Source organism: Castanea sativa, chromosome 12 (assembly GCF_040712315.1).
Source record: "Castanea sativa cultivar Marrone di Chiusa Pesio chromosome 12, ASM4071231v1".
In the NCBI taxonomy this organism is placed as follows: Eukaryota; Viridiplantae; Streptophyta; class Magnoliopsida; order Fagales; family Fagaceae; genus Castanea; species Castanea sativa.
Window position 1 is genome coordinate 3,048,759 of NC_134024.1, and position 24,024 is coordinate 3,072,782.

A 24,024-nucleotide genomic window follows, 5' to 3' on the forward strand; every position below is an offset into this window, starting at 1 on the left:
TATTTATTGAAACAAAAAAGAACGAGTACTAATGAGATTTCTTAATACGTTTTGCCTAACCCTGGATGAAACCAAATGCTCATGTTTTTGCAGCATGGCAGAAATTAACCATTTTTTTGCTTGAAAAGACTAGGTGATTTTGCTTAGATCCATTTAAATTGGAAATCAATTAAGCAAATTTCAACCTTCTACTAACAAACAAAATGTATGTCATTCTAAACTTCATTTATCTTCTTATCATTACCCTCTGGCCAATTTGAGCCAAATTTTTATGTAAAAAAATTATTTAATGTGACTTTGGCTAGAGCCAAATTTCTGTTAAAAAATTATTTTAATGTGACTCAAAAGACCCAGATGGGGAAAAATAAAAACAATCGAAATATATAACAACCTTTACATAAGGAAGAGAAATTTCAATTTCTGTATTTGATAGAAGTTTGACATAACAATCCATTTGTACTGCACCAAAAAAATAAAGCATGCTACTAGGTCAGAGCCATTAGATAGTTAATTCAATTGCTCTCATTTGAATCTAAAAGGAGAGTTGAATATGATTTTCACGCAAGGACATGAATCTCTTATATGATGTCTTACAATGTTAATGATTGCATGTAGTTGCATGCCATAGCTTAAATTAGTCCAGAAAAGGTGTTAATTTAACTTCTTTCTTTCGTCTTCTCTTTTCTTTTTGGGTATGGTTGATTAATACAAAATAATGTATGAAGCGTTGGCGGGTAGTAGAGTCCAAAAATATTCAAAGACTTTGAAGCAACAGCAAGGCCCCAACATAGCAATTCCCTTATGCACAAAATATACAACCACTAGTGTTCTCCAACTTCCATGCACTTGTGGTCTTCAATCAGCACAGCAAGTTGCCAAGGAAACCTTCTTCTCAAAAAGAGGTCCTCCACTCATAGAAATTATGGAAACAAGTCTACAAAAACCAAGCTGTATAGCCTTAGTTAATGCTTTCCGAACAGTGGCATCTAGCTGCATGCCATTTGATTGCATATGGAAGAACTGCAACAGCCTGCCGACACTTGATTTGGCTACAAAGTCAAAACCATCCCGTTCACACTATCTCTACTAGTGTCCCTCAATTGTCAGCAACCTACAACCCTCCACAACTTGAAACACCTGCCTTGGTACTTTCCTGCAGTTACTCTGATCTGCTTGTTGTGAATTAAAGACTTGTGCAGACCTGCAAAACAAAGCATTAGCACTTCTTTAGAAGCTATTTTGCACCCTTAAACATCAATCTAGAGAACATAATATATTCCTGTTTTTGAAAATTTGGATCCTCCATCCACTGAGCCAACCACCGCTTCAAAGAGCAGGGAGAAATGAACTCAGTTCTAAGGCTCAAATCTATCCAAACAATACAGCCCAAGCAAGATTGCATTTCAAGAATAAATGAACCAAGTTTTCCTCTTCCTCACACAATTTCTATCACTCACTATGTTTCATTTCACTATTTTGCTTTAATCAGTAAGTCCTCATGCCAAAATTCCACATAGCAATTATTAACTTCAAAGGAAGCTTCAATTCCTACTGACGTCTCCATCTAAGAGCTATGACCCTCCAATGAGAATCCATTACCTGAATTCCCCCTACTTTCAACAGTAGCTTAATTTTGATATCACCATGTGTTACATTGAGGTGATATTTGTTTAATTAGTAGCTCCTCACCTTGAGATAGGGGTGGCTAAAATTTGAGCAGCCACTTTACTACTTCAGGAGAGTATAGCTTCCTAACCAGGTCCTGTGTTCCAAGTCAAAGTGTAAATTTTTGTGTTGACCTTGCATTGACCCATTTTCAAGAAGACTAACTAATGGGGCAAAACTATTTTCAAAGATGTGAGAGAGTGAGACACATGCATGAGTAGATTCTAATGAATCAAAATCTTCTGCTGGTGGTGGTGGTAATGGGATGAATATGCTTTATCATGCTTTTATGAAAACTTTTTTTTTTCCTGGGATTAGTACTGTAGTGGAAATTTGATGACAATTACTCCTACACATTTTGCACAATTTCCTAGTGCCAAGCTATATAAGTCCTGGTCATAATACAATTTTTGAAAAGCTATAAACTTTTTTTTTATTCGTATGGCTTTCTTTCTATCTATCTATTCACAATCAAGGTTCCATCATGATGTATCATGTACAAATGCTTTAGTGAAATCTGGAAACTTTATGACTAATACATCCACTAATTAATTTAGTATTAGCAGTGTAAAGTAGCTGAAGAAAGTGTTCAAGCAGGTCATATTACTTTAGTTTTCTTTTACATTTATATGAGGTAAAAAGTAAAAATGTCACCAGATAGGATTATACATAATTGCATTGTTTATCAATTTTTGATCTTTTTGAGTGATGTTGCCATTAATCTTCCCTTTTGTACAAAGTTCAGACCTTTCACCATGACAAAATGTATGATGAAGATGCTAAGAGAAACTGTGAGCTAATTTTTTATCTACTTTAAATGCAAGCCTGCAAGGCAATGCTTCTTCCTTAGCTAGATTCGCTTATAATCTAGTAATTTTCAACTTTGCTATTGATAACTCTTGAGTTGCGACTTGCAACTATACGAACACAAGATCCTTAGTTCAATCCTATCTCCACTCTTTGATAAATTACTAATTAAGTAATTATTATGTTTTTAGGTGAATATGTAATTTACTATGGTATAAGAGCACGAGATCCTTAGTTCAATCCTATCTCCACTCTATCTTTAATTTAAAATGTTAAAAACCCCACAAGTTGGGCCCTACTTTTTAGGAAGAGGTTTAGGTCCACATGTGAGAGGAAGTGTTAAAATTATGGTTAAATGATTAAATTTACAATTTCTTAATAGCTTAAAATTTTGGGAGAATCAGTAATTTACCATTGTTATCCAAATTTGGCTAGCCTTGTTGATTGACGTTCCAAGGCAACTCTCAGGTTCATGAGCCTTGTGATTACCTGTTGGTATAAAATTTGAGGGGGCAGAAAATAACATTTGAGCTACCCAGCTCATTGGCAATTTTGACTATCTATTAACATGTGGAGAATATCAACTAAACATGAACAGTTTTGGTTGAAAGTAACTCTAAAGTCCCACTATTGAAACAAATTGGCTATATATTATCCAGACTGCTAAAGTTAACTCTAGTAATAGAGTTACAAGCCCAAAAAATGTTCATAAAAGAGTTAGAAGCAAGAGTAACCTGGGCTTTAGTCTCATTAGTGACTCCCATGCACAGCCAATGTACACCACTGGCGTTCTCCAACTCCCTTGCACTTGTGTTCTTCAGTCAGCGCAGCAAGCTGCCAAGGAACCTTCTTCTTTTCCAAACACAGGTCCTCCAATCTTCCACTAACCAAAAATACAAGCCTGGAAAAAATGCTCCTCAAACAGTAAGCTTCCACTCGTTTGCATACAGCATTACTGGAACAGCCAAAAAATTATCTGCCAGCACATGATTTAGCTACATAGGCAAAACAAACCCATTTGCACCTGCTCTGCCAGTGCCCTTCAACTGTCAGCAACACTTGCCATCCTTCCACGACTGGACACACTTGCCCTGGGACACTCTAGTAGTTTCTCTAATCAACATGTTGTGCATCATAGGCTTGTGCATACCTACAAAACAAAACTTTACTGAGCATTAGCACATCATGAGTACACTGTTTTGCACCCTCGTCCCTCAAACACCATTGTGTTGAGGCTATACAGCCCAAGTAAGACTGTGCTTTAGGAATAAACGATCCAAGTTCTCTTCCTCATTGCACAAGACCCTTGGTTTCACTCACTATGTTGTGTTGTATGTGGCCATAGCAGCTTATCAGTAACTCAACAGCTTGAGATAGGGATAGCTAAAATTTGAGCAGCCACTTCTGGAGAGTACAGCTCTCTAATCAGGTCCTGTTTTCAAGCCAAAGTGTAAAGATAAGTTTAAATACCTATTAATAGTAGTAGCTTATTTTGACTTAATTGAGGGATTACTAAAGTATGGGTTTTATAACCTAGCGAAATAATATTTTTAGTATTATTGAAAAAGATTGACACACATACACGACTAAACTTAAATTCTGGACAAAACACATCAAAATGAAACTGTAGGATCTTTCCACTACAAAATACAATACATCTGGCTAAAAAGACAACCAAGCAGAAAAATATGAAAACTTATATTCTGGATGTAACGCATCAAAACAATGATAACAATTAGAGCAAGGCTTATCAATCAAAGCAGGATACCTTCTTTATTTTTCAACCTTTTCTGCACAGTTGCTTGCCTGATTGAATATGCACCAGAGAATTAGGTTAGTAATTTATGGCTAAGTTTGTTGTATGCTCAGGTTTAACTTCTGTTATCCTTTGATTCTAATTCTAGTTGAGTCACTTTGATAGGGTAGCCAAGCTTGGTTACCTATGGAGATAAGTCTTTGGTTTGTTTTATCCTGTGAAATGAGCATGTACAGTTTTGCCCTGCTCGTGATCTGATATGGGTAAGTACAAATTTCAGTCAATAATTTCATTTAGAGTTAAAGGTATAAAAGAAAACTTCAAGAACATCAAGTTTATTTGGTAAAAGCTTAAACAATTAAAGAGCAGTACTACATATAAAAAGAGTTTCAAACTATTACTATTAAAAAGTAACGGGGCACTTACATGTGGTAGTACCTGTCTACTAATTATATATACAAGAAAGCACAATAGAAAAAAGATATGTCACGGGCACCTATTAAACTCCTAAATCTCTGAAGTAAAAGAGGAAGGAGAAGAAAGAATGAATGAAAGAAATATCTAAATAAGAAATCAAAGGAAGAAAGATATGACACTTTAAAAATGAAATTCAAATATTATAAAGGTCTCACCAATTCTTCTTGACAAGCATTACATGGGAAGATGAAGTCTTTGATGATTTCCCAACATTGAATAAAGGCATCAGATGGCTTAAGGTCATTTAGTAATAGATCCAAATGTGCTACTCTTATGGTAAATCACAGATCTGACAAGACAGGTCTAACAATTGAGTAATATGCAGTCATTCACAACATTTTTTTGGTGACACATAAAATTGGACTAAATGCTTTTAACTTTGAAGATTGTCTCCTGTGAGAGCTTCTCAATTAGTTGGTGATGGCAAATCTATTAACATATAGGTACAAGTTTAGGTTCCCAATGCTGATAGTTTAAGCAGTTCACCAAGAATATTACTGCTGCTGATGCAGAACTTTCTCTGTTGATCAATGAACTGATCAATTGTCAACAACATGACAATATTTGGATGTATCAAGAACGTGGTAATGACTTGGTCATTGAAGAAATTTTGCGTATCAAAATTAAATCCCCATTAAGGTAAGTTATGATCAAGCTCCTCATGGTTGAAAATTTTGAACCATCACTAACCATGATTTGATTCTAACGATTGTTGCATTATGAGAATTGCAATAACAATGTCCTCAAACATGCTAATACAAGTCATTTTAGTAACTTTATGATTGTTGTCGTACTTTTAAATAATAAAAATTCAGAGAAAAGGAAAAGCAAAAAATAAAAAGAAATGAATAGAAAAATCAGTTATTCTCTTAATTAGAAAAAGAGCATCTGCTTTGGTTTCAAGTTAGTAAACAACCCTAAAAAACCTTCAACAAGGGAGGAAGCTAGACACAACCTCTAGGAAGACTAATTCCGATACGATCAATTGTTAATAATGTTGATATTTGGACGTATCAAGAACTTGTTTTAATGATTTGTTCTTTACAGATATTTTAAATATCCAAATCAATTCCCCATAAAAGTTATTATCAAGTTCCTCGTTGCTGAAGATTTTAAATTTTATAACTACATTTGATTGTAAAGTTTGTACATTTTAGAATTGGAATCCTGATTGTCTTTAGCTATATAACAAGTGGAGTGGGGAAAAGTTATATAACTGTTGTCATACTTTAAATTAATAAGAATTTTCGGAGCAAAACAAAAATAAAAGGAACAAGAACTAGAACAGAAAACGCTGCTGTTCTCTAAAACAGAAAAAAAGAAAAAGAAAAAGAAAAAAAAAAAAGAGCACTTTCTTTGGTTGAAGGTTAGTACACAACTTTAGAGAACTTTCAACTAGGGAGGAAGCTAGATGCTACTCCTAGCTAGACTAATCATTCTGACTGCAATCTATGCATGACTTTACATATATGATATGTAATGAGATAAAAAATAATTTCGATTGTAATGTTTGCAGTGGCATGCATATATTGTTTTTGCACCTTGAAAATTTTTAAAACAATGATGAGAGAAATTAAAAAGCATACAACGGACTGCACTTATCTTTTTGTCTCTTGGCCATGTGACAGATTCACCTCATGAAATAGTCCAATGATCCAACATCAAGGGGGGCAACCAGCACAAACAAGTAACACAATCACTAAACCAAGATGGCCCTAATCATTATTTCTTTCATGAGACTCAGTTTTTTATATGCATATCAAATTAGCTAGGAGTATTGCTTTGTGTTTTTTGATTAAACAAACTAGAAGGGAGTTTGAATAAGTGCTAATAATTAACTAAGGTACAGCTAGCAAGAAACATTTTTGAAGTTAAAATTAACCCAAAAGAGTACAAGTATATGCCAAAGGAAAGGGAAAGCGATGATGCATCAACCAACAAAACTCGAATTTAGAAGGATGGTGACTTACGGGCGATAGAGAGAAAAATGTTGATCAACCTTCTGGGTCACTTCACAAAATTCCTTCCAATGAAAAAATCTCAGGTCACTAATCACTCACTTGACTCCTCACAAGCAGCTATGGACATGCATATTCTCTATTTTTAAAAAAGAAATTGGATCCCCCTAGTTCCATCCCCTACCCTTGCAGCTCTCCTCCAACAGGATTGGTTGCAATTGAACCCTCTCTAAAGGTCTGGATTTGCTTTTCTTGCTGCTGTTGAGGCTTTTCTTTGTTTTTTGAACTATTAGTTACCCTGCACATTGAAATCAAACAAACTTTTAAAAAACTTGGCCACATTAGTGGCAAAGAAAGGCTCTTTCTTCACGGTTGCCGTGTTCCTATAAGTCCAAATAGACCATAAGATAGAGACAAAAGACAACGAGAAGTACTTTAAGTTCTCTAAATTGCCCTGATTTCTCTTCATCCATGCTTGAATCAAGTAAGGCTGAATGAAATTAGTTCTAATGGATAGATCAAACCAAACCAGATTTCTCTAGATGACAAGGGAAAAAAAATAAGGTCTAAGGTTTCTGCATCTTTGACAAACAGGAAAAAGTCCTCACAAGTCTTCTCAATTCTGCCCTCACAAGAAGAAAATTCAATAAAATCCTCCAAAGAATGACAATAATTTTAGAAGGTGATTGTAACCTACAAAATGGCTCCAATGCTCAAGGTCTTCACTTATGGTTGTGCTAGTAAGATAAAAAAAAAGGACCTGCCGGCATGGTTTCTACAATTTCTGCTAAGCAACAGCCATTATCCTTTTCAACCAAATAAGCACCAGATTTAAATGAGACCTTATGACCTTGTCAGCAACACAAACATGAATTTGTAAAATTCTCTCAGAATCATTTTGGCTAAAGAGTTTTCAAACGAATCCAGAATTCCACCCCGGCTAAAAGTATCTTTGACTAGCACATTTGCTACAACATTTACAGAACCTAAACAGTTTCATAGGACACCCCTTTGTTGACATGCAAAAAAATTGGAACCATATGTATATACTTGGATGTCTATAAATGTATATTATCAATTTACTATGAGATGTAATAAATCAGGCTAAAATGGCAAAACAATGACAAAAAATGTGACAAAACTTAAATTGTAGGTGTAATGCATCAAAACGACAACAACAAGTAAAGTGGGGTTTACAAATCTAAGCATACTACCTTCTCCCATTTTCAATCTTGTTAAATACTTGCTTGCCAGCTTGGGTCTAATTACTATAAAGATGAACACGTGAGATGGGCATGGGTGGTTGAACTTGGTCATGATCCGAAACAACCTGGAAAATTTCAAGAATATCAAGAGCCAAAGAACAATAATCATATGTCAAACACTTCCATAATTAAAAAGCAATTATAAAATGAGTTTTAAAGTATTAATATCACAGATAAATGAGGTAATTATATTACAGATGGAGGCAATACATGTGATAGGCTATAGCACCCTTTCCATTCAAACTTGACATTATATATATTCTGATAAGCTCCTAAATGTCTAGGGAGGAAAAAATAGAATAGGAAAAAAAAAGTCTAGCTAAGAAAATGCAAAGGAAAAAGATATGTCTATTTAAGATGAGATTTGGCAGCAAAAACTTCCAGTTTTGACGTTTACTCACTTTTAATCACATTAAAAGCATGCTTTTAAAACACCAACAAAACCATTTTCTTGCCATTCTTTGTTGTCAAACCACTAGGAGTCTCATTGACAACTCTACTCAAACATGTGGTGGGCAATCCATTAAAAAATGTACACTAAAAGAAAAAGAAAATGCAGAAACCAACAGGGGAAAGACAGTGACTTACTGAAAAGTTGATTAACCATCAGGGTTTCGTTCATTAGATTCTTCACAATCGCTGAACTCCTCATAACAGTCCATGTACTCACTTGACTCCTCAGAATCAGAGTTACCATTGGTTTCTGTGTGCCTTGTAATCCTTTTTGAGCTTCCTTCTCCACTGGGTTCAGCCCCATTGTAATCATCACGACTGCCCTTGACTTTGTGACATTCCACTGCCACTGACGAATTGTCGAAATTATGATGGAGAACATCCATGCCATCATAAGGAGTGATGCTGCTGTTGCTGTACTGGACTATTGTTCGATCAAGATCTTCTATGTCTTTCTTGTGTATCATACGGATCCCCCATTTTTTTATCTTCACTCTTGAACCTCTGGTTTCAATTTGAATTCTAATCTGACTGAATCCATTCACTTCTCCTTTCCACAATATGGCTAATGGCCCCTTTCCCCCCAATAAGTTAGGATCTTTCTCGTCGTAGAGAGGAACCACATAGACTAGAGAAACATGATCTGATGAAAACTTATCAATTGAGGAACAGAAACTAATATAAAATTCTTTTCCATTGGCTATCAACGTATACGAAGGATATCGATCAGCACTATTCGTACAAAACACAACGCAAATAGCAATTCCCATGTTCTTATGCAAATGAGAAGGTTGTTTTATTTTCACTTCATTCCCCATGCTTTGGTGGCTAAACCACTCAGGAATTTCACTTCCAGGAATAAGAATGCTATACGTTTCTGGGAATTTGAGAGGGAGAGAGGGAGAGAGCTTGAGGGATTTTTTTATCCCTGAGATAAACCAGTCTATGCAGCTTTGATTGTTAGCCAATTGAAAGCAATTTTGAAGATAGAGAGATGGTTCCAATGAATTGCTTGGTTTTAATGGATCTGGTAACATTTCCAGTGAGATACAACCTTCTGCCTCAACGTGTAGAATATTCAATGGAAGCTTTGGCAATGATCGAAGACTTGTGCAATTATTCAAGAACATCTCTTGCAAATTCGAAAGTCGAATGATGCTTTCCGGCAATGATCGAAGACTTGTGCAATTATTCAAGTGCATCTTTTGCAAATTCGAAAGTCGAATGATGCTTTCCGGAAGGCAAACAAAATCATTTCCACTTAGATCCAACCAATATAAATTGAATAAGGGACCAATATCATTGGAGATTGCCTTGAGATTGCAGTCTCTTAAACTCAAGTCGGACAAAGAATACGCAGGTGATAGAGATAGAGAAGAGAATAGCAAGTCGATGGGATGAGGAATTGTTGGCTTTGAATAAAACGGGAGGAACTCATACCACGATTTATTAGATGATAACCCCTTGCATCCTCTGAAATTTAGCGAATCAAGATGTTTTAAGAGACCAATGGAAGAAGGGACCTTTCTTATAGCAGTTTCGCCCAAATACAACCCGCGTAGACTCTCGGCATTCCCTAGGTTCTCTGGCAGTCTATCCAGTTTTGAGCATCCTTGAAGATAGACTATTGTAATCAACTTCAAATTAAAAATGGTATCAGGTAAATGCACAAGATTTTTGCAATTACTTAAATACAACCAATAAAGGCTAGTCAAATGCTCAATTGACGTGGGTAGTGTTGTAATTGCAGTATCACTTAAATAAAGCCTCCGTACAAGTTTCATGTTTCTGCTGAATTCTGGAATTTTTTTTATTTTAGAGCACCGACAAAGATTAAGTTCCTGAAGACACTCCATTTCAAACTTGCTTGGAAGACTTGTGAGGTTCTTGCATCCACTTAAATTAACAATAGTAATCTTTTTATGACTTTCAGTTGATAGGTGAATCCTACGTAAATTTATACATTCTTCAAGAAATAAACTCTCAAGATTTGGGACTTTATTGAAGTCTGGGGTTTCAATAAGTTTTGGAGAATCACTCAACTTAATGAATTTCAAATTCTCAAAACTCTGTTAAAAGCCAAAAAAGAAAAAGAAAATGAAAAAGTAAAACAATTAGTTTCTACAAACAAACTTATTATATTTTAAAAAAAAAGTAGTATAAGGGTACCTAAATTACCTTTGATTGGGAACTTGATGTCAACAATTTTGAAGGGTACCCTCTCCAATCAAGAACTCTTAAGCTATTAGGAAGATGTTTGAGATCACGCATAAGTTGAACACCAAAAATTTCAAGCAATTTTAGATTTCGCATCTTTGAAAAGGCCTCAGGATTCCAATCTACATTTTTTCGTTCTTGCATCTCTAGTACTATGCATTGAATTTGCTCTGTTCCCTAATAATAAAAATAAGAGGGATTAGTATAAAATGTATAGTTACTAGACTAATATAATTTAAACTCCATTATTATTTATTAAAAAAAATTATGTTGAATAATATAAAAAGATATATGCTTATTAGTTTCTTTCAATAACCCCTTACCGTATTTTCTGTCAGCACATTGTCGATATCTTCAAATGACCACAATCTACTACGTTCCGCAGGATCTTTGCACTCTTGACAAACTATATATCGGCCCATTTCTTGTAGTAAATCATGCATCCACAATTGATTTCTATGCAATTTAATGAGAGACTTATCAATAAGAACCGCCAATCCAATTTTAGCACTAAGCTCAAGATAGTCTAGTATTTTTATGACATCATCTTCTATATTGTGATTAAAAAAGCATGCGATATTTAAGAAAATATCCTTCTCTTTTGGTTGTAGTCCATCAAAACTTATTTGAAGCACATCGAGAATTCCTCTATTACAAAATTCAATCATGAGCCTATCCAATTCACTTTTCCATTCACCAATGCTTTTTTTGAACAAGAAAGAACCCAAAACTTCAAGTGCCAAAGGAAGCCCCTTAGAATAATCTACAAAAGCTTGAGATAGCTTTCCATAATCTTTAGGTGGATGGTCCATTTTCCAAGCTTTCAAACTAAAAAGTTGAAGAGCTTCCTCATGATTCAAGACTTTAGCCTCATATATTTCATTTACTTCATGCAACTCCAACAAATGCTTATCTCTTGTTGTTATCATAACTCTACTACCTGGACCAAACCAACAATTCTCCCCAGCTAACTTCTCCAATTGGTCTGATTTAGTTACATCATCAAGAACAAGAAGAATCTTTTTGTTACGTAACCTATTCTTGATCATGAGAACTCCATCATAAACATTTTGTAAATTCAAATTTTTAGGCATCAAAAGTTTTTCCAAAAGTATTGTTTGTAATTTACATAAACCACATTTTTCAGATTCTTCCCTAACATCAGCAATAAAACAGCAAGCTTCAAATTTATTGGAAACCAATTCATAAACAACTCTTGCAAGAGTTGTCTTACCCATTCCTCCTGTCCCCCAAATTCCTATCATGCAAACATTATTTGACTCTATAGCTAAGTGTGACTTCAATTTCTCAACTCGGGATTCTATTCCTACTAGTCCCAAGGTATGTGCTGAGAATGCATTACTCAATTTATTTAATATCACTTCCACAATGTCTTTTATACATTCGGCCTCAGACCTACAAAGAAGAGAGAACAATAAGTTGTGAATCCAAATCTATGGCATTAAGTTTAGTAGGTTAAAACTATAATTGGGATTCTATTTTGTCTTAAGCCAATTAATATATAGTTTTCTATTCAGTCAACATAATCAAACACGGGATTTCTACTTCTTCTTTTCTTTTCCACACAACATTTTAATAACAAAGAAAGGTCAAGCGTCTTGTAACTCAATGCAATTGCTTAGTTCTCTCCATGTGGAAAACTTGGATTCAAACCACCTAAGAAAGTCTAGAAAATTGAAGAGGATTATATAAGCTATCTAAAATTTAAGATAAAACAACAACCCAAACTACTCTAGTAAAATTACTCCAAAAGAGTCTTAAAAGCACAAAATTAATTATATGACTCAGTATGAAATCTTGTATTACATGGCAGATGTGAACTTTCTTTTCTATCCAATTCACAATAAAAGTTAAATATGAGCCTTTTATCATGATTCTACCATCCTGTGATTCAGTATGTCACCATGAACATGTATGTAAGTATGTTTACGGTTTTAAAAAAAGACTAAAGATAAGGAGTATTCTTTTTATTATTTAATAGAAAGAATTATGTCAAATAGGATTACCTATTTGTCTAATTACTACAACCATCATTAGGTCCCTCCCCGCTATAAATGTAGTTATGTGTATAATATATTAAAGTGAAGGTTGAATAAAAATCCAAATCATTATGTATATTAAATTAAAATGAAAACTAAAAGAAAGTTCAATTTAGAATCGAAATTAGATTCTAAATCAACTCCAATTTTGTGCCAAGTATCCTTTTAATTGCCCACAATTTGATGCCAAGTTTCCTTTTTTAATTTCCCACTAATTTGATGCCAAGTGTCTCTATATTTTAAAGAAGGCTTCAATTTTTTTTTTTTTTTTTGAGAGGAAAGGAGGCTTCAATTTGTGTCAACTGTCATTCCATCTCTCATTTATAAAAATTAAAAAAAAAAAAAAAAAAAAAGTCATTGCTTCTCACATTTTGCATCAAGTGTCATTACATGTAAATTCATGAATCTGAACTTAAAATTTATACATATATGTAAAATTTTAAATTTAAAGTATCATTACATGTAAAAGTTTATTATATGTATATGTAAAATTTTGAATGTATAATACTTACAACCTATTCAAAACTATTTTAAGTCCATCTAAAACTATTTCTAACCCCATTTATATATGTAGATCCCATATGAAACCAATTCTAATCTTTTTAAAACTAATTCAAATTTCCTTAAAAAATTATAATTGGACAAATTATGAATTTTAATAACGTATATCCTGCTCTAAAACTGGGTTATTCATATATTATTTGAAAATGAACACACAAAAAAAATTATTGCATTACAATAACAAAAATTAAGTGAAGAATTAAGTAACAAAAAAATGTCTTCGGTCTTTTCAAAAATAAAATAAACAAGAATGAAAAATTTGCATGTTTTACCAAATAAAATTGTTACAAGGATTTTTTAAGAGTTGACAAAATATAGGAATGACCATTAATAATGTTAAACTTGTGTAAGAATTTAAATATGCATCTAATTATATTTATTTTTAAATGTATCCATGCATATGAATGAGGTTAGAAGCTAATTAGATTCTAATTACACTCTAAGTTTGTACCAAATATTATAACAATTAGATTTCACATACTCTAATTTTGTGTGGATCGCCTACATTACTTCTAACCTATTCAGAACTATGTCAAGCCATAAAATGATCACTTCTACTAATTCTACTTGAAGCCCAGTAAAAACTAGCTAGTTCCACTCATTTTAACCATTGCAAGTTTTCTTTAAAAGAAAGAAGAAGGGGGAAAAACACCTAGCGTATTTGTTATATAAAAAAACTATTATTAATTTAAGGATAAATTTCAATGAAAATTCGTATTATATTCTAAAAATTTCCTATTCCTTTTCATTATATCTTCATAATAACTTAACTTTCGTAACTTACATGAAAACTATAAATAGGGAATAAATTACATACATGACACTAACAAAAATTACGTTAAGAAAGATTATTAATTAAGTATATAGATAATTCAGCAAACAACAATTTATTTTCTTTTAACTAAAATAGAGCAATTAATAATGAGTAATTTACATCTCTTGCAAATGTTATCCTTACAAGATTTTTCAAGAATTGATAAAAATTATAGAAAGTAATATTATAAAATTAGATAAGAACCTTTAATATGAATCTAATTATAAGTTTATAACTAAATGCATCTATATTTATATACAAAGAGTTACAAGCTAGTAAAAAAATTGATTTGAAGCTCTTTATTTCATTAAAGTTTTAGTTTGCCTAATTATTATTATTATTTTTATAAATTTCATTAACTCCTACACTACTTTAAATGTAATTAAGTATGGTTCGATTTCAAAAGATAACTGTCTCTTCTTCAATCATTTTTCCCTCTCACTTCCCACTATCTATGATTTTTTTTTTTTTTTGTATCTTTTTAATTTGACAAGTTTAAGCTAATCATATTCTGTACTTCAAATTTTGTCATTTACTTTTTAACTACTTAATGATAGCTGTTTTGGTAATTAAAATATGAAACCAACAAAAATCCATGTTTTTGAAGGGTTAAAAATGGGCTAGAGATCTATATTTTTGTTGTTCGATGGACTGATTTTGTTGTATGTTTGGGCTCAGGATCATACTAGGGGGCCGAGAAGAATTTGGGCCAGATACTAAAATTCCATGTAAACATATAGAGTATTCACCTAGTCTTACTTTATTTTATATATATATATATATATATATATATATAAAATATTTTTTTCATTCTTTATGTTTATATATATCTTTGTGTTCATCTTACTTTTATTATATATATTTTTTTCATTCTTTATGTTTGAAGTTTTCTACCATTTCTTAAAACAAAAGGAGTGAAATAAAAAAAATATTGAAAAAGTGACACTTAAATTGGGTGGGTGGTAAAAGAAACATAAATTGTAGATAGAGTAAAAGAAAAACAATAAAAGTTGTTATACACGCTGAAATAGTACGATTTTGCTTGAAATGTTAAAGTCACCATTATAGTTCTTTGTATAATAGGGAAAGAACTACATTTTAGTTAATTAAGTCTAAAATTTACCAACATCAAATAATGTAAAGTCGTATAAAAATATATAATTATTATAATTATCATGTAAATTTATATTAACATTATTTATTTTGCATTTAGGTTTTTTTTTATTTTTTATTTTTTTATTATGTATCTTGAAGATGAAAGAAAAGAGGTAATGTTAGTTTTTGAACGCGAAAAAAAGAGAAAAATATATTTTTTTTTAAATTAACATTTTAAATAAAATATTTTATAAAATAGGTAATTTGATATTAAAAATTTTAAAAAGTGGATAAATAAAATAAAAAAGTAAATTTTTATACCAAAGTAGCCATAAATTTTAAACAAACAGATGAAAATGCTTTAAACATGTGGGTACCAGTGTAAAAAACGCTACTAAAAATGACCACGATTTTACCTTTTATTTGGCAGTAAATGCTCGCCGGATAAATTCCCCACTTCTCTCATAGCATCCTTCCATTTCTGGATCTTCTCTTTGTCAATTCTGTCATTTTTCTGATGTTCGTCAAAGGCTTTTTCAAACGGCCCAGTCTGCTTCCGTACGTCGGAGGGATCTACGTGGTAAAAGACGGGCACCACTTCAAGTCCCTTATTTTTTTTGCATCCAACAATTTTAGCAAGTTCATCCAAGCACCACTTGGAATCGGCATATTTTTCTGAGAAAACAACGATTGCATATTGGGAATTTTCTATTGCTTGTATGAGCTCAGAAGCAATTTCTTGTCCTAGTTGGAGATTTTCGCTGTCTCTAAAGGCTTCAATGCCTCTCAATCTAAATGCCTCATATAAATGGTCTGTAAAGTTATGGCGGGTGTCCTCACCCCGAAAACTGAGAAAAACATCATAGTTTGAACCAGGTATTGAAGAAGAAGATGATGACGATGATGAAGAAGGTGTTTTAGAGCTAGTGGAAGCCATTGGAAACTTAGTAACTAGCTTGTTTGTGGAAAAGTTATAAAGAAAGTTGCAGAACAAAGAAAATGGAAACCTGGAAAGAGAGTTATCAGAAATTTATGAGATCTTACTTTCTGTAAGAAGAATGCCCGAAGGCAAGGAACGAAAAGCTAGCTCTAGTAAGACAAATAGATAGAGGTGTAGGCAATGCTGGTATGGGATATATGGACTGATAGGAACAAGTTTATATAGATATCGAAGGCTTGCACTTGGCTTAGAACGCAGCACAGCAACCTGCAGACTTCAGTGTGAACTTGGCCTAGAATTAGGGACTTTCGTGCCTGCGGGACACGAGCATGATGACCGGGTTATAAAAGAGGAGTTTATAAACTCTTTCTACTGTTTGCATTAAAAAAAAAAAAAAAAAAAGGTTCCCATCAATACTATAAAGAGAAAAAAAAATGCTTGAATGTGATGTACTGTTCTTTCCAATTGTGATGAACTGGTGGTTGTACCAACTTTTTCTTATTCTTAGTATGAAATTAATTATTTTACTCATTACTCATTAAAAAAGACGTTGGAGTTGTTCTCCGAAACTGCCAAAATGTGTAAAGTTTTTTCCACCATAATGACCCACACGCATTAATGTCGCCTTCGCGCTTCTCACATGACACGAAATTACTATAAAACTCAGGCTGAGTTTGGATACAGCTTCTTCCGCGTCTGCGTCTGAGTTTTTTGTTTTTTTTTTTTTTTTTCTTCTTCTTCTTCTGCTGCAGCAGCACGGGTCAGGGGGGACAAGGCTACTGTTTATGTTACTGTGCATGAACAGTAGCAGCATTTTGCTGACTTTCAGCACATTTGTGGGTCCCGTGTACTGTTCATGAGACCCACAAACTTTACTTTATAGAATTTTTTTTATTAAAAATAGGTCTCACGGTACTATTCACACATTTAAAAATTATTTTGCTACAATGTTTTCAGTTTTCAGTTTTCAGCAATAAGCTCTAGTCATAGCAACCTATCTTTCGTATTCTATCAAAAAAAAAAAGTTGGACCCCAGAAAAGATCTAAAGAATTGTTTAATGCTATCTACAGGCTGGCTCAAGCAATTTGGGGCCAAAGCCAAATGTGATATTTTTAAAGGAGTTTATTTATTTAAATGTTTATTAAATATTAAATATATTTTATTTAAAATATATTTTTCTTATATATTTTTTTGAAAAGTTTTTACTTTTAATATCTGCTTCTAATAATAGTTCTTTATCATCAGACTAAAATACTAATTGGTTTTTGGTGTAGGTGGAGATTGAATCCCAGATCTCTTATATAACTCTCAGAGATTTTACTAATTGAAGTAACTCATTTTTCTTACATTTTGATGTTCTTATCAAGAATTATTATATTACAATCTATTTGAACATCACTATAATTATTTTTTATTCTCATCTTCCTGTTGTATCTTTTCATTATATTCTAACAATTTTTTATATAAATTTCTTATTTACTTGAGAGATTTGTGAAATAATTTTTTTTATATAACTTGTTTGTTGCTAGTAACAAATTTATTTAAAGATATTTTTTTAAATTCAATTGATTATTTTTTAATTATGTTGGGCCTAAAAAAATTTAGGGTGGCCACAAATATCTTTTAAGAATAAAAAAAATCATAACATTTTTAAAATTTATATATAATAATTACTTTTTTTTCCAGGTTAGCCAACAGTACCAACAATAAAGAAAATAAGTATTATTTAAAGAAGCTGGAAAAGTAAAAAAATTAATTATTTATTTTTTAAATGACATAGTATGATTTTAATATATATTTTTAATTTTATATATATATATATATATATATATATATTTAATGGCAAAATGATGTCAACTCCGTAGTGCCATTAAATCATTAAATTATAAAACGGTGTTGTTTAACATAAAGAGCTGTTAATTTCAAAAACCGAAAGTGGGCTTTCCATGTTTTAAAGAAAGCAGAAACAAAAAACAACCCTATCAAAAAAAAAAAAAAAAAGAATCAAAAAACAACAACTAGGACTATTCTACTGATAAATTTAAGAATGGGCATTGGGTATTGGAATCAAAGAGATAGAGTTTACAAAACAAATCAATTGTTTAAACAAAGTAGGTTTGAAAGTGAGAAAAACTATTTAACTATGTTAAACGAAATGGAAGATAATTATGAGAGACTAAAAGGACAGATTGGCCATTTGTCGTCATCAACATATATAATAGGAAATTTCTCTCTAAACAGCAAAATGTAGTCTTAAAATTCTATGGATTTCTATTTCTTTCTAAATTCTTTTAAATGTACGTTTTGTATTTATATATATTAAAGTTACAATTATTTTTTGAAACATTCTAAAGTTATGTTAAATTTTCTATAATATCTCTTTTTTGGAGCATAAAATTTTCTATAATAACTTAAGTTTTCTAATAGCAAGTTTTTAGGGGCAATAGGCTTTATAATAAGTTTTTAGCTTATTGGTTATCCGTTGTAAAGTTTTTTAATATTGCTTTCTTCAATTTAGACATCGTTGTATTGTGGACCGTAAATGCTTTAGTGGAAAACTTTTTATTTATTTATTTAAAAATAACAGGTTTAGTGGAAAGAGCAAGACTTAAGTACAGTACTTAGGTGTTGTTCCTTAGATTCCTCTCTTAAGATTCTGTCATGTGGCTTCTTTCTCATGGATGAAAGTGTATTTTTTTAAGTTAAGTAACCACATCGCAAAATCTTAAGAGAGTTAATCTAAAGAACAGCACCTAAGGTACTGTACATAAGTTTTGTCCTATTGGGAAATTATCTCATGGAGCGAGGTAAATTCTATGGGCTTTCGGTGCTCTTTTTGATTATTGTGTTGACCTTGCATTGACACATTTTTCAGTAAGATTATCTAATGGCACAAAACTGTTTTCAAACATGTGAGAGAGTGAGACACAAGATTAGGTAAGAGAATAAACACAAGATTTTGATTCCTAACACATACCAATCTTCAAACCCCCCATCAAGTTCAAACCACAAAATCTACTGACCCACTACACCCAACCCACAGTTTCAAAGGAATAAATGATTATATATCCTAATAAATCTTAATTAGAACCACAATTTATACAATAAGTACATTCAAATAAAATTTAAAACTGAAGTTAAAAAAAAAAAAAGTTGAAGGAAAATAAATTAGAGAAGAGGGAAAACTTTGTTGCGGAGAAGTGTTGCAAAATAACCATGCACTTTAAGTCATTGATAACAATGATGAGGAATGAAGGATGTGTAACTGAGTTTGCACTCAGTTTTCTGTTTTGCTCTTTTTTCTCCTTCCTTATTTAGGATGTGTTTGTTTGGAGGTAAAATAGAGTGGATAGAAAACTTTGAAAAGAAAATGGGAAGAAAAACTTTTTAGGGTATGTTTTATTGGGTGGGGAGGATGGAAAATAAATGGTGGGGCCTAGGTATTTTCTCCCTAACCCATCAAAAAGTTTTCTCTCCAAAATAGAGAGAAAACTGAAGAGAGAAATTAGACATCATTTTTAGATGAAAATGCCTATATACAATTGCACCTTCACCCACGTTGCTTTTCTTCACACCTTTTTTTTTTCTTTCTTTTTTTCCTACGTTACTTGCTTCTTTTTATTATTATTATTTATTTACTGGGTAGGCGTTGCCTGCCTCTTTTATATATATATATATATATATATATATATATATATATCGGGCAAGCATTGCCTGTTTTTTTCTTTTTCTTTTCCCTTTTTATTGTTTTGCTTTTTTGTGTGTGTGTGTTTTTTTTTTGTTTAGATGTGATTTTTTTTATGGATAAGATTTTTATTTTTTAATGAATTTAGGTGATTGATTTTTTTTGGTTGTTTATCACTTTTCGGGTTTTAATTGGGCATCATTATTTTAATAAGGGTATATGCGTAAATTTATATAAACTCTTTTTTTTTTTCCATCCTTACATTTTTCCACTCCCAACCAAACAAAAAGGAGGGAGATTAAAATTTTTTCTATCCTCCCACTTTTCCATTCTCTCACCATTTTCTATCCTTCCACTTTTTCACTTCTCCAACCAAACGGACCCTTAGAGTCATTTCATTTGAGGTTACTTAGTAATGCTTATTTTTATTTTTTGGTCTCTCTATGATAAGTAGGAATAATTTTATGACAAAAGGCGGAGGGTGCAACCAAACTATAGAAGTACATAGTTAGGGTGATTAGACATAGAAACTGAAAATGAAGAGAGTAAAAAATAATGTGGGGAAAAAAAGTGAGAGGTAGAGCAAGCAATGTTCTTAATCGACATCAATATTATTTATATTAGAGCTGCTTTGACATCAACTGTAGAGTCTTTACCCTTTTAAACTAACGACTATGCTTGTATAAAATGAATAATGGGATCACTCTGCAAATAATGTAATTGTTCTTTTAAAAAATTGAACATGCCAATTAATAAAAGGGTGTCCAAAAAATCCAGGTTGATAATAGCAACTTAATATGTTCCATGCCTTTTCATGAAGTGTCATCATTTGTTCCATTTTTTTTTCATTGAATTGTTTGTTGATTTTTCAAATTTTAGAGAAAAACTTTTACATTTATATGAGGAAAAAGTAAAAATTTCACCAAGTAGGATTATATTGGGTATATTTCTTTGCAGGCTGCAGAGTATGTATATAACTGCATTTTTTGTCAATTTTTGATCTTTGTGATTGATGTTGCCACTAATCTTTGCCCTTTTGTACAAAGTTCAGACCTTTCACTATGACAAAGTGACAAAATATCATATCTAAAGATTGAAAATTGATCTACTTAACTAACTATCAAACCAGCCGTTGTCGCTCTAACATAACTAACAGAATTTACAAATAATAAAACGCTTTCGTCAAATAATAGCAATAATTAAAAACAAAATGTTGTTGTGCCATTAAATTAGAAAAACGGTGCCGTTTAACATAAAGAGCCGTTAAATCCAAAAACAGAAACTTCCCCAGTGGGCTTTTCATGTTTTAAAGAAAGTAGAATCATAAACAACTAGTACTATTTCACTAATAAATTTAAGAATGGGCATTGGGTATTGGAACCAAAGAGATCTACATAGTCAACAAATCAATTATTTAAACAAAGTAGGTGTGATAGTGAGAAAACAACGACAAAAAATTATTTAACAACGTTAAACGAAATAGAAGATAATTATGAAAGACTAAAATGACAGCTTTGTCGTCATCAACATATATAATAAGGAATTTCTCTCTAAACAGAAAATGTAATCTTAAAATTCTATAGATTTCTATTTTGCTCTAAATTCTTTTTAATGTATGAGTTGTGTGTATATATTAAAGTCATATTTATTTTTTGAAACATATTCTAAAGTAATGTTAAATATTCTATAAAAACTTAAGTTTTGTAATAGCAAGTTTTTAGGGGCAATAGGCTTAAAAAATAAAAATAAAAATAAAAATTTAGTGGGACAATAGGTTCTGCTTCATGGTCGGCATAGATGCTCTAGTGGAAAACTTTTTATTTATTTAATGCTTTACTTTGGCTCACTTCCACTTCCAGGGAAAATCATTATCTAATGGAGCGAGGTAAATTCTATGGGCTTTCGGCTCTTTTTTTTAATTTTTTTATTTTTAGGTATATTCTAATGAATCATAATCTTCTAGTGGGGTGTGTAGTTTCAAAGGAATAAATCGTAGTATATCCTAATAAATGTTAGAACCACAATTTTACACAAAAAGTACATTAAAATAAAATTAAAAACTGAAGTAAAACAATTAGAAGGAAGATAAATTATAGAAGAGGGAAAACATTTTGTTGTGGAAATTTTATTTCGAGGGAAATAAAACACATAAATGTGTACAATTGGTTATAAAGCTCTAGAACCTCTTAAAACAATGCTACTGGATACAGTTTTTTTTTTTTTTTTTTTTTTGAGACAAGATAGAATTTCTACTCTAACCTAATCTAAGTGTATATGTGTGTGAAGTTCCATCCTGGAGACTTAAACCCCAACCCTTGCCCCCCACACCCCACAAGCACTTATACCTGTGGAGTGACCAACGCACCAAGGGTGTGCGATGGTACTGAATACAGTTCTAAAGTTACTTTTCTTTTATCCTTAATTAATACCCCAACTACTTATTATTAAATGCATTTACTCTTGACTTTGCTTTTTGGGTTTCCTTCTTTAAACGTGTCATATCATATGGGATGAACTTAATTAGTGCAATATGCAAATAATTTACTCCCCCATTAAAAAAATAGAAGAGAAGAAAGTGTAAGTTTGTGGTAATCAGTATAAAGTTTTGATTACACTTTATTTTGCTTTTATTAGAACCTTTTGCTTTAAAGGAAACTTAGGGTATGTTTGATAACTATTTTTTTCTCAATTTTTTGTTTTCAAAAACAATTTTCTGTTTCCTAAGGCAAAAAACTTGTTTGGTAATTGTTTTTAGGCAAAAATCAAAAACTATTTTCAATTTTCATAATATGAAGGAAACTGAAAACAGGTCTTTAGCTGTTTTTAATTTCCAGTTTTCCCTCCTCTTATAAAACACGCTGAAACATAGCCAATTAATGAACCAGCGCTCTGGTTCGACCCACAAGATTGACAAAAACTTTTTCCCGTGCTTCCTTTTTTTCTCACTCAATATTTTAGCGCCTAGTATCCGATAACATGCTATATCTTCCTCTGCACCTCCACTGCCTCCATCTTGCTCACAGAGAATACCTTGATTGAGATAACCACTTGTAAGGTAAGTGAATGGTCTTCACCGGATTGTCCTTCATGACTGCCTCTTGTTTTTCATCATATTCTATTCCTTTTCTATTCATTATCTCACTCTCCTTTTCTTTTTCTTTTTTGTGTGTGTGTGTGTGTGTGTGTGTGTGTGATGTAGTAGGTCTGTGTAATCTCAGATTTGGGGAAGTATTTCATAATTTTAGGGACTCAGTCACTCAAAGGTACGGGTCTTTTCCTTTTTTCTTTGTTCATGGATTATTACGAAATTTCTTGAATCTGGGTATGTGTGTTGAATCTGGGTTTATTCAGAATGGGTATTTTCTGTGTGTGTTTGATTTAGGATTTTGGGGTTTCGGGTTTGCTTTGGCCGTGTTGGTATGCTTGTGGGCTCTATGGTGTTGGGTTTGCGCGTGTCTTGCGAATTTTCTCCCCTGTTTGAGTATTACCTCCTCTGTTTCTTGAACATGTTTACACAATATGCTCTCTTTAATCAAAAACTGTCCAATATGTATTCCAAATTCCAAATTGAAGGCTTGAGAAAGTCCTTGATCCCATGGAGTTTATTCAAGAGCGAGGTAAACAATGAGAAACAGTCCACGATGATATAATCTAATATTAATTCAAATATAGAATCTTGTCTGCAATGCCATATTCAAATTGAAATTAGTAATCAATGCTTGAACATGTTTTGGGTTCTATTTCTGGAGTTTTGGAGAAAGAAAAATAAAAGGATCTTGCATTGCAGGACTTTAGATTGTTCGAGATGTAATTTGTAAGCAAAAATATAATAACTTGCAAGTCAAATAGTCTGAGGCGGTTACTTTGTTGTAAGGAGATGCAAGTTTAATAAACTTGTCATTCAACAAGAATTCTAGCACTCAATTTGTATTTCTAATCATTTGAAGATTATGAGCTAAATAGCTGTATCATTGCAGCAATGCCGAAGACCTTCTAAGTAAATGGCAGAGGATGTCTTAAGTTACACATGATTGAAAGTCTAAGGCAAGCCAGTATATTGTACCTCAAGTGCATTAGAAATTCATAAAAGGATTGAATTGTTTCTGTTGTTGTTAGTTGTTGTTGAGAATGATTTGAATTAACAGTATATGTGATTTAAATTTAAGAGATTGTGCTTTAAAAAAAAAAAAAAAAAAAAAAAAAACCTCAAGATCCCAATCTGTTACTGTTGAGTGTCAATTGTTAATGTGAGGTTAATGGTTAATGATGT

General features: G+C 32.1%; 2 protein-coding genes across 3 annotated transcripts in view; one reads left to right on the top strand and one right to left on the bottom strand.

Moving 5' to 3' along the window:
* LOC142619540 (uncharacterized) overlaps nucleotides 1–24,024 on the top strand; it is a 47,318-nt gene that overhangs the window by 2,879 nt on the left and 20,415 nt on the right. The gene's annotated exons all lie outside the window — the stretch shown is intronic.
* Nucleotides 399–16,155, bottom strand: LOC142619538 (TMV resistance protein N-like). The gene is made up of 11 exons (XM_075792668.1): nucleotides 15,545–16,155; nucleotides 10,922–12,014; nucleotides 10,560–10,775; nucleotides 9,562–10,450; nucleotides 8,517–9,513; nucleotides 7,878–7,993; nucleotides 6,676–6,961; nucleotides 3,793–3,904; nucleotides 3,207–3,622; nucleotides 2,885–2,961; nucleotides 399–1,201 (listed from the first exon to the last, which is right to left on the bottom strand). Exons 1-5 carry the CDS (start codon nucleotides 16,063–16,065, stop codon nucleotides 8,528–8,530), a joined length of 3,705 nt encoding a protein of 1,234 aa, XP_075648783.1. The 5' UTR covers nucleotides 16,066–16,155; the 3' UTR covers nucleotides 399–1,201; nucleotides 2,885–2,961; nucleotides 3,207–3,622; nucleotides 3,793–3,904; nucleotides 6,676–6,961; nucleotides 7,878–7,993; nucleotides 8,517–8,527.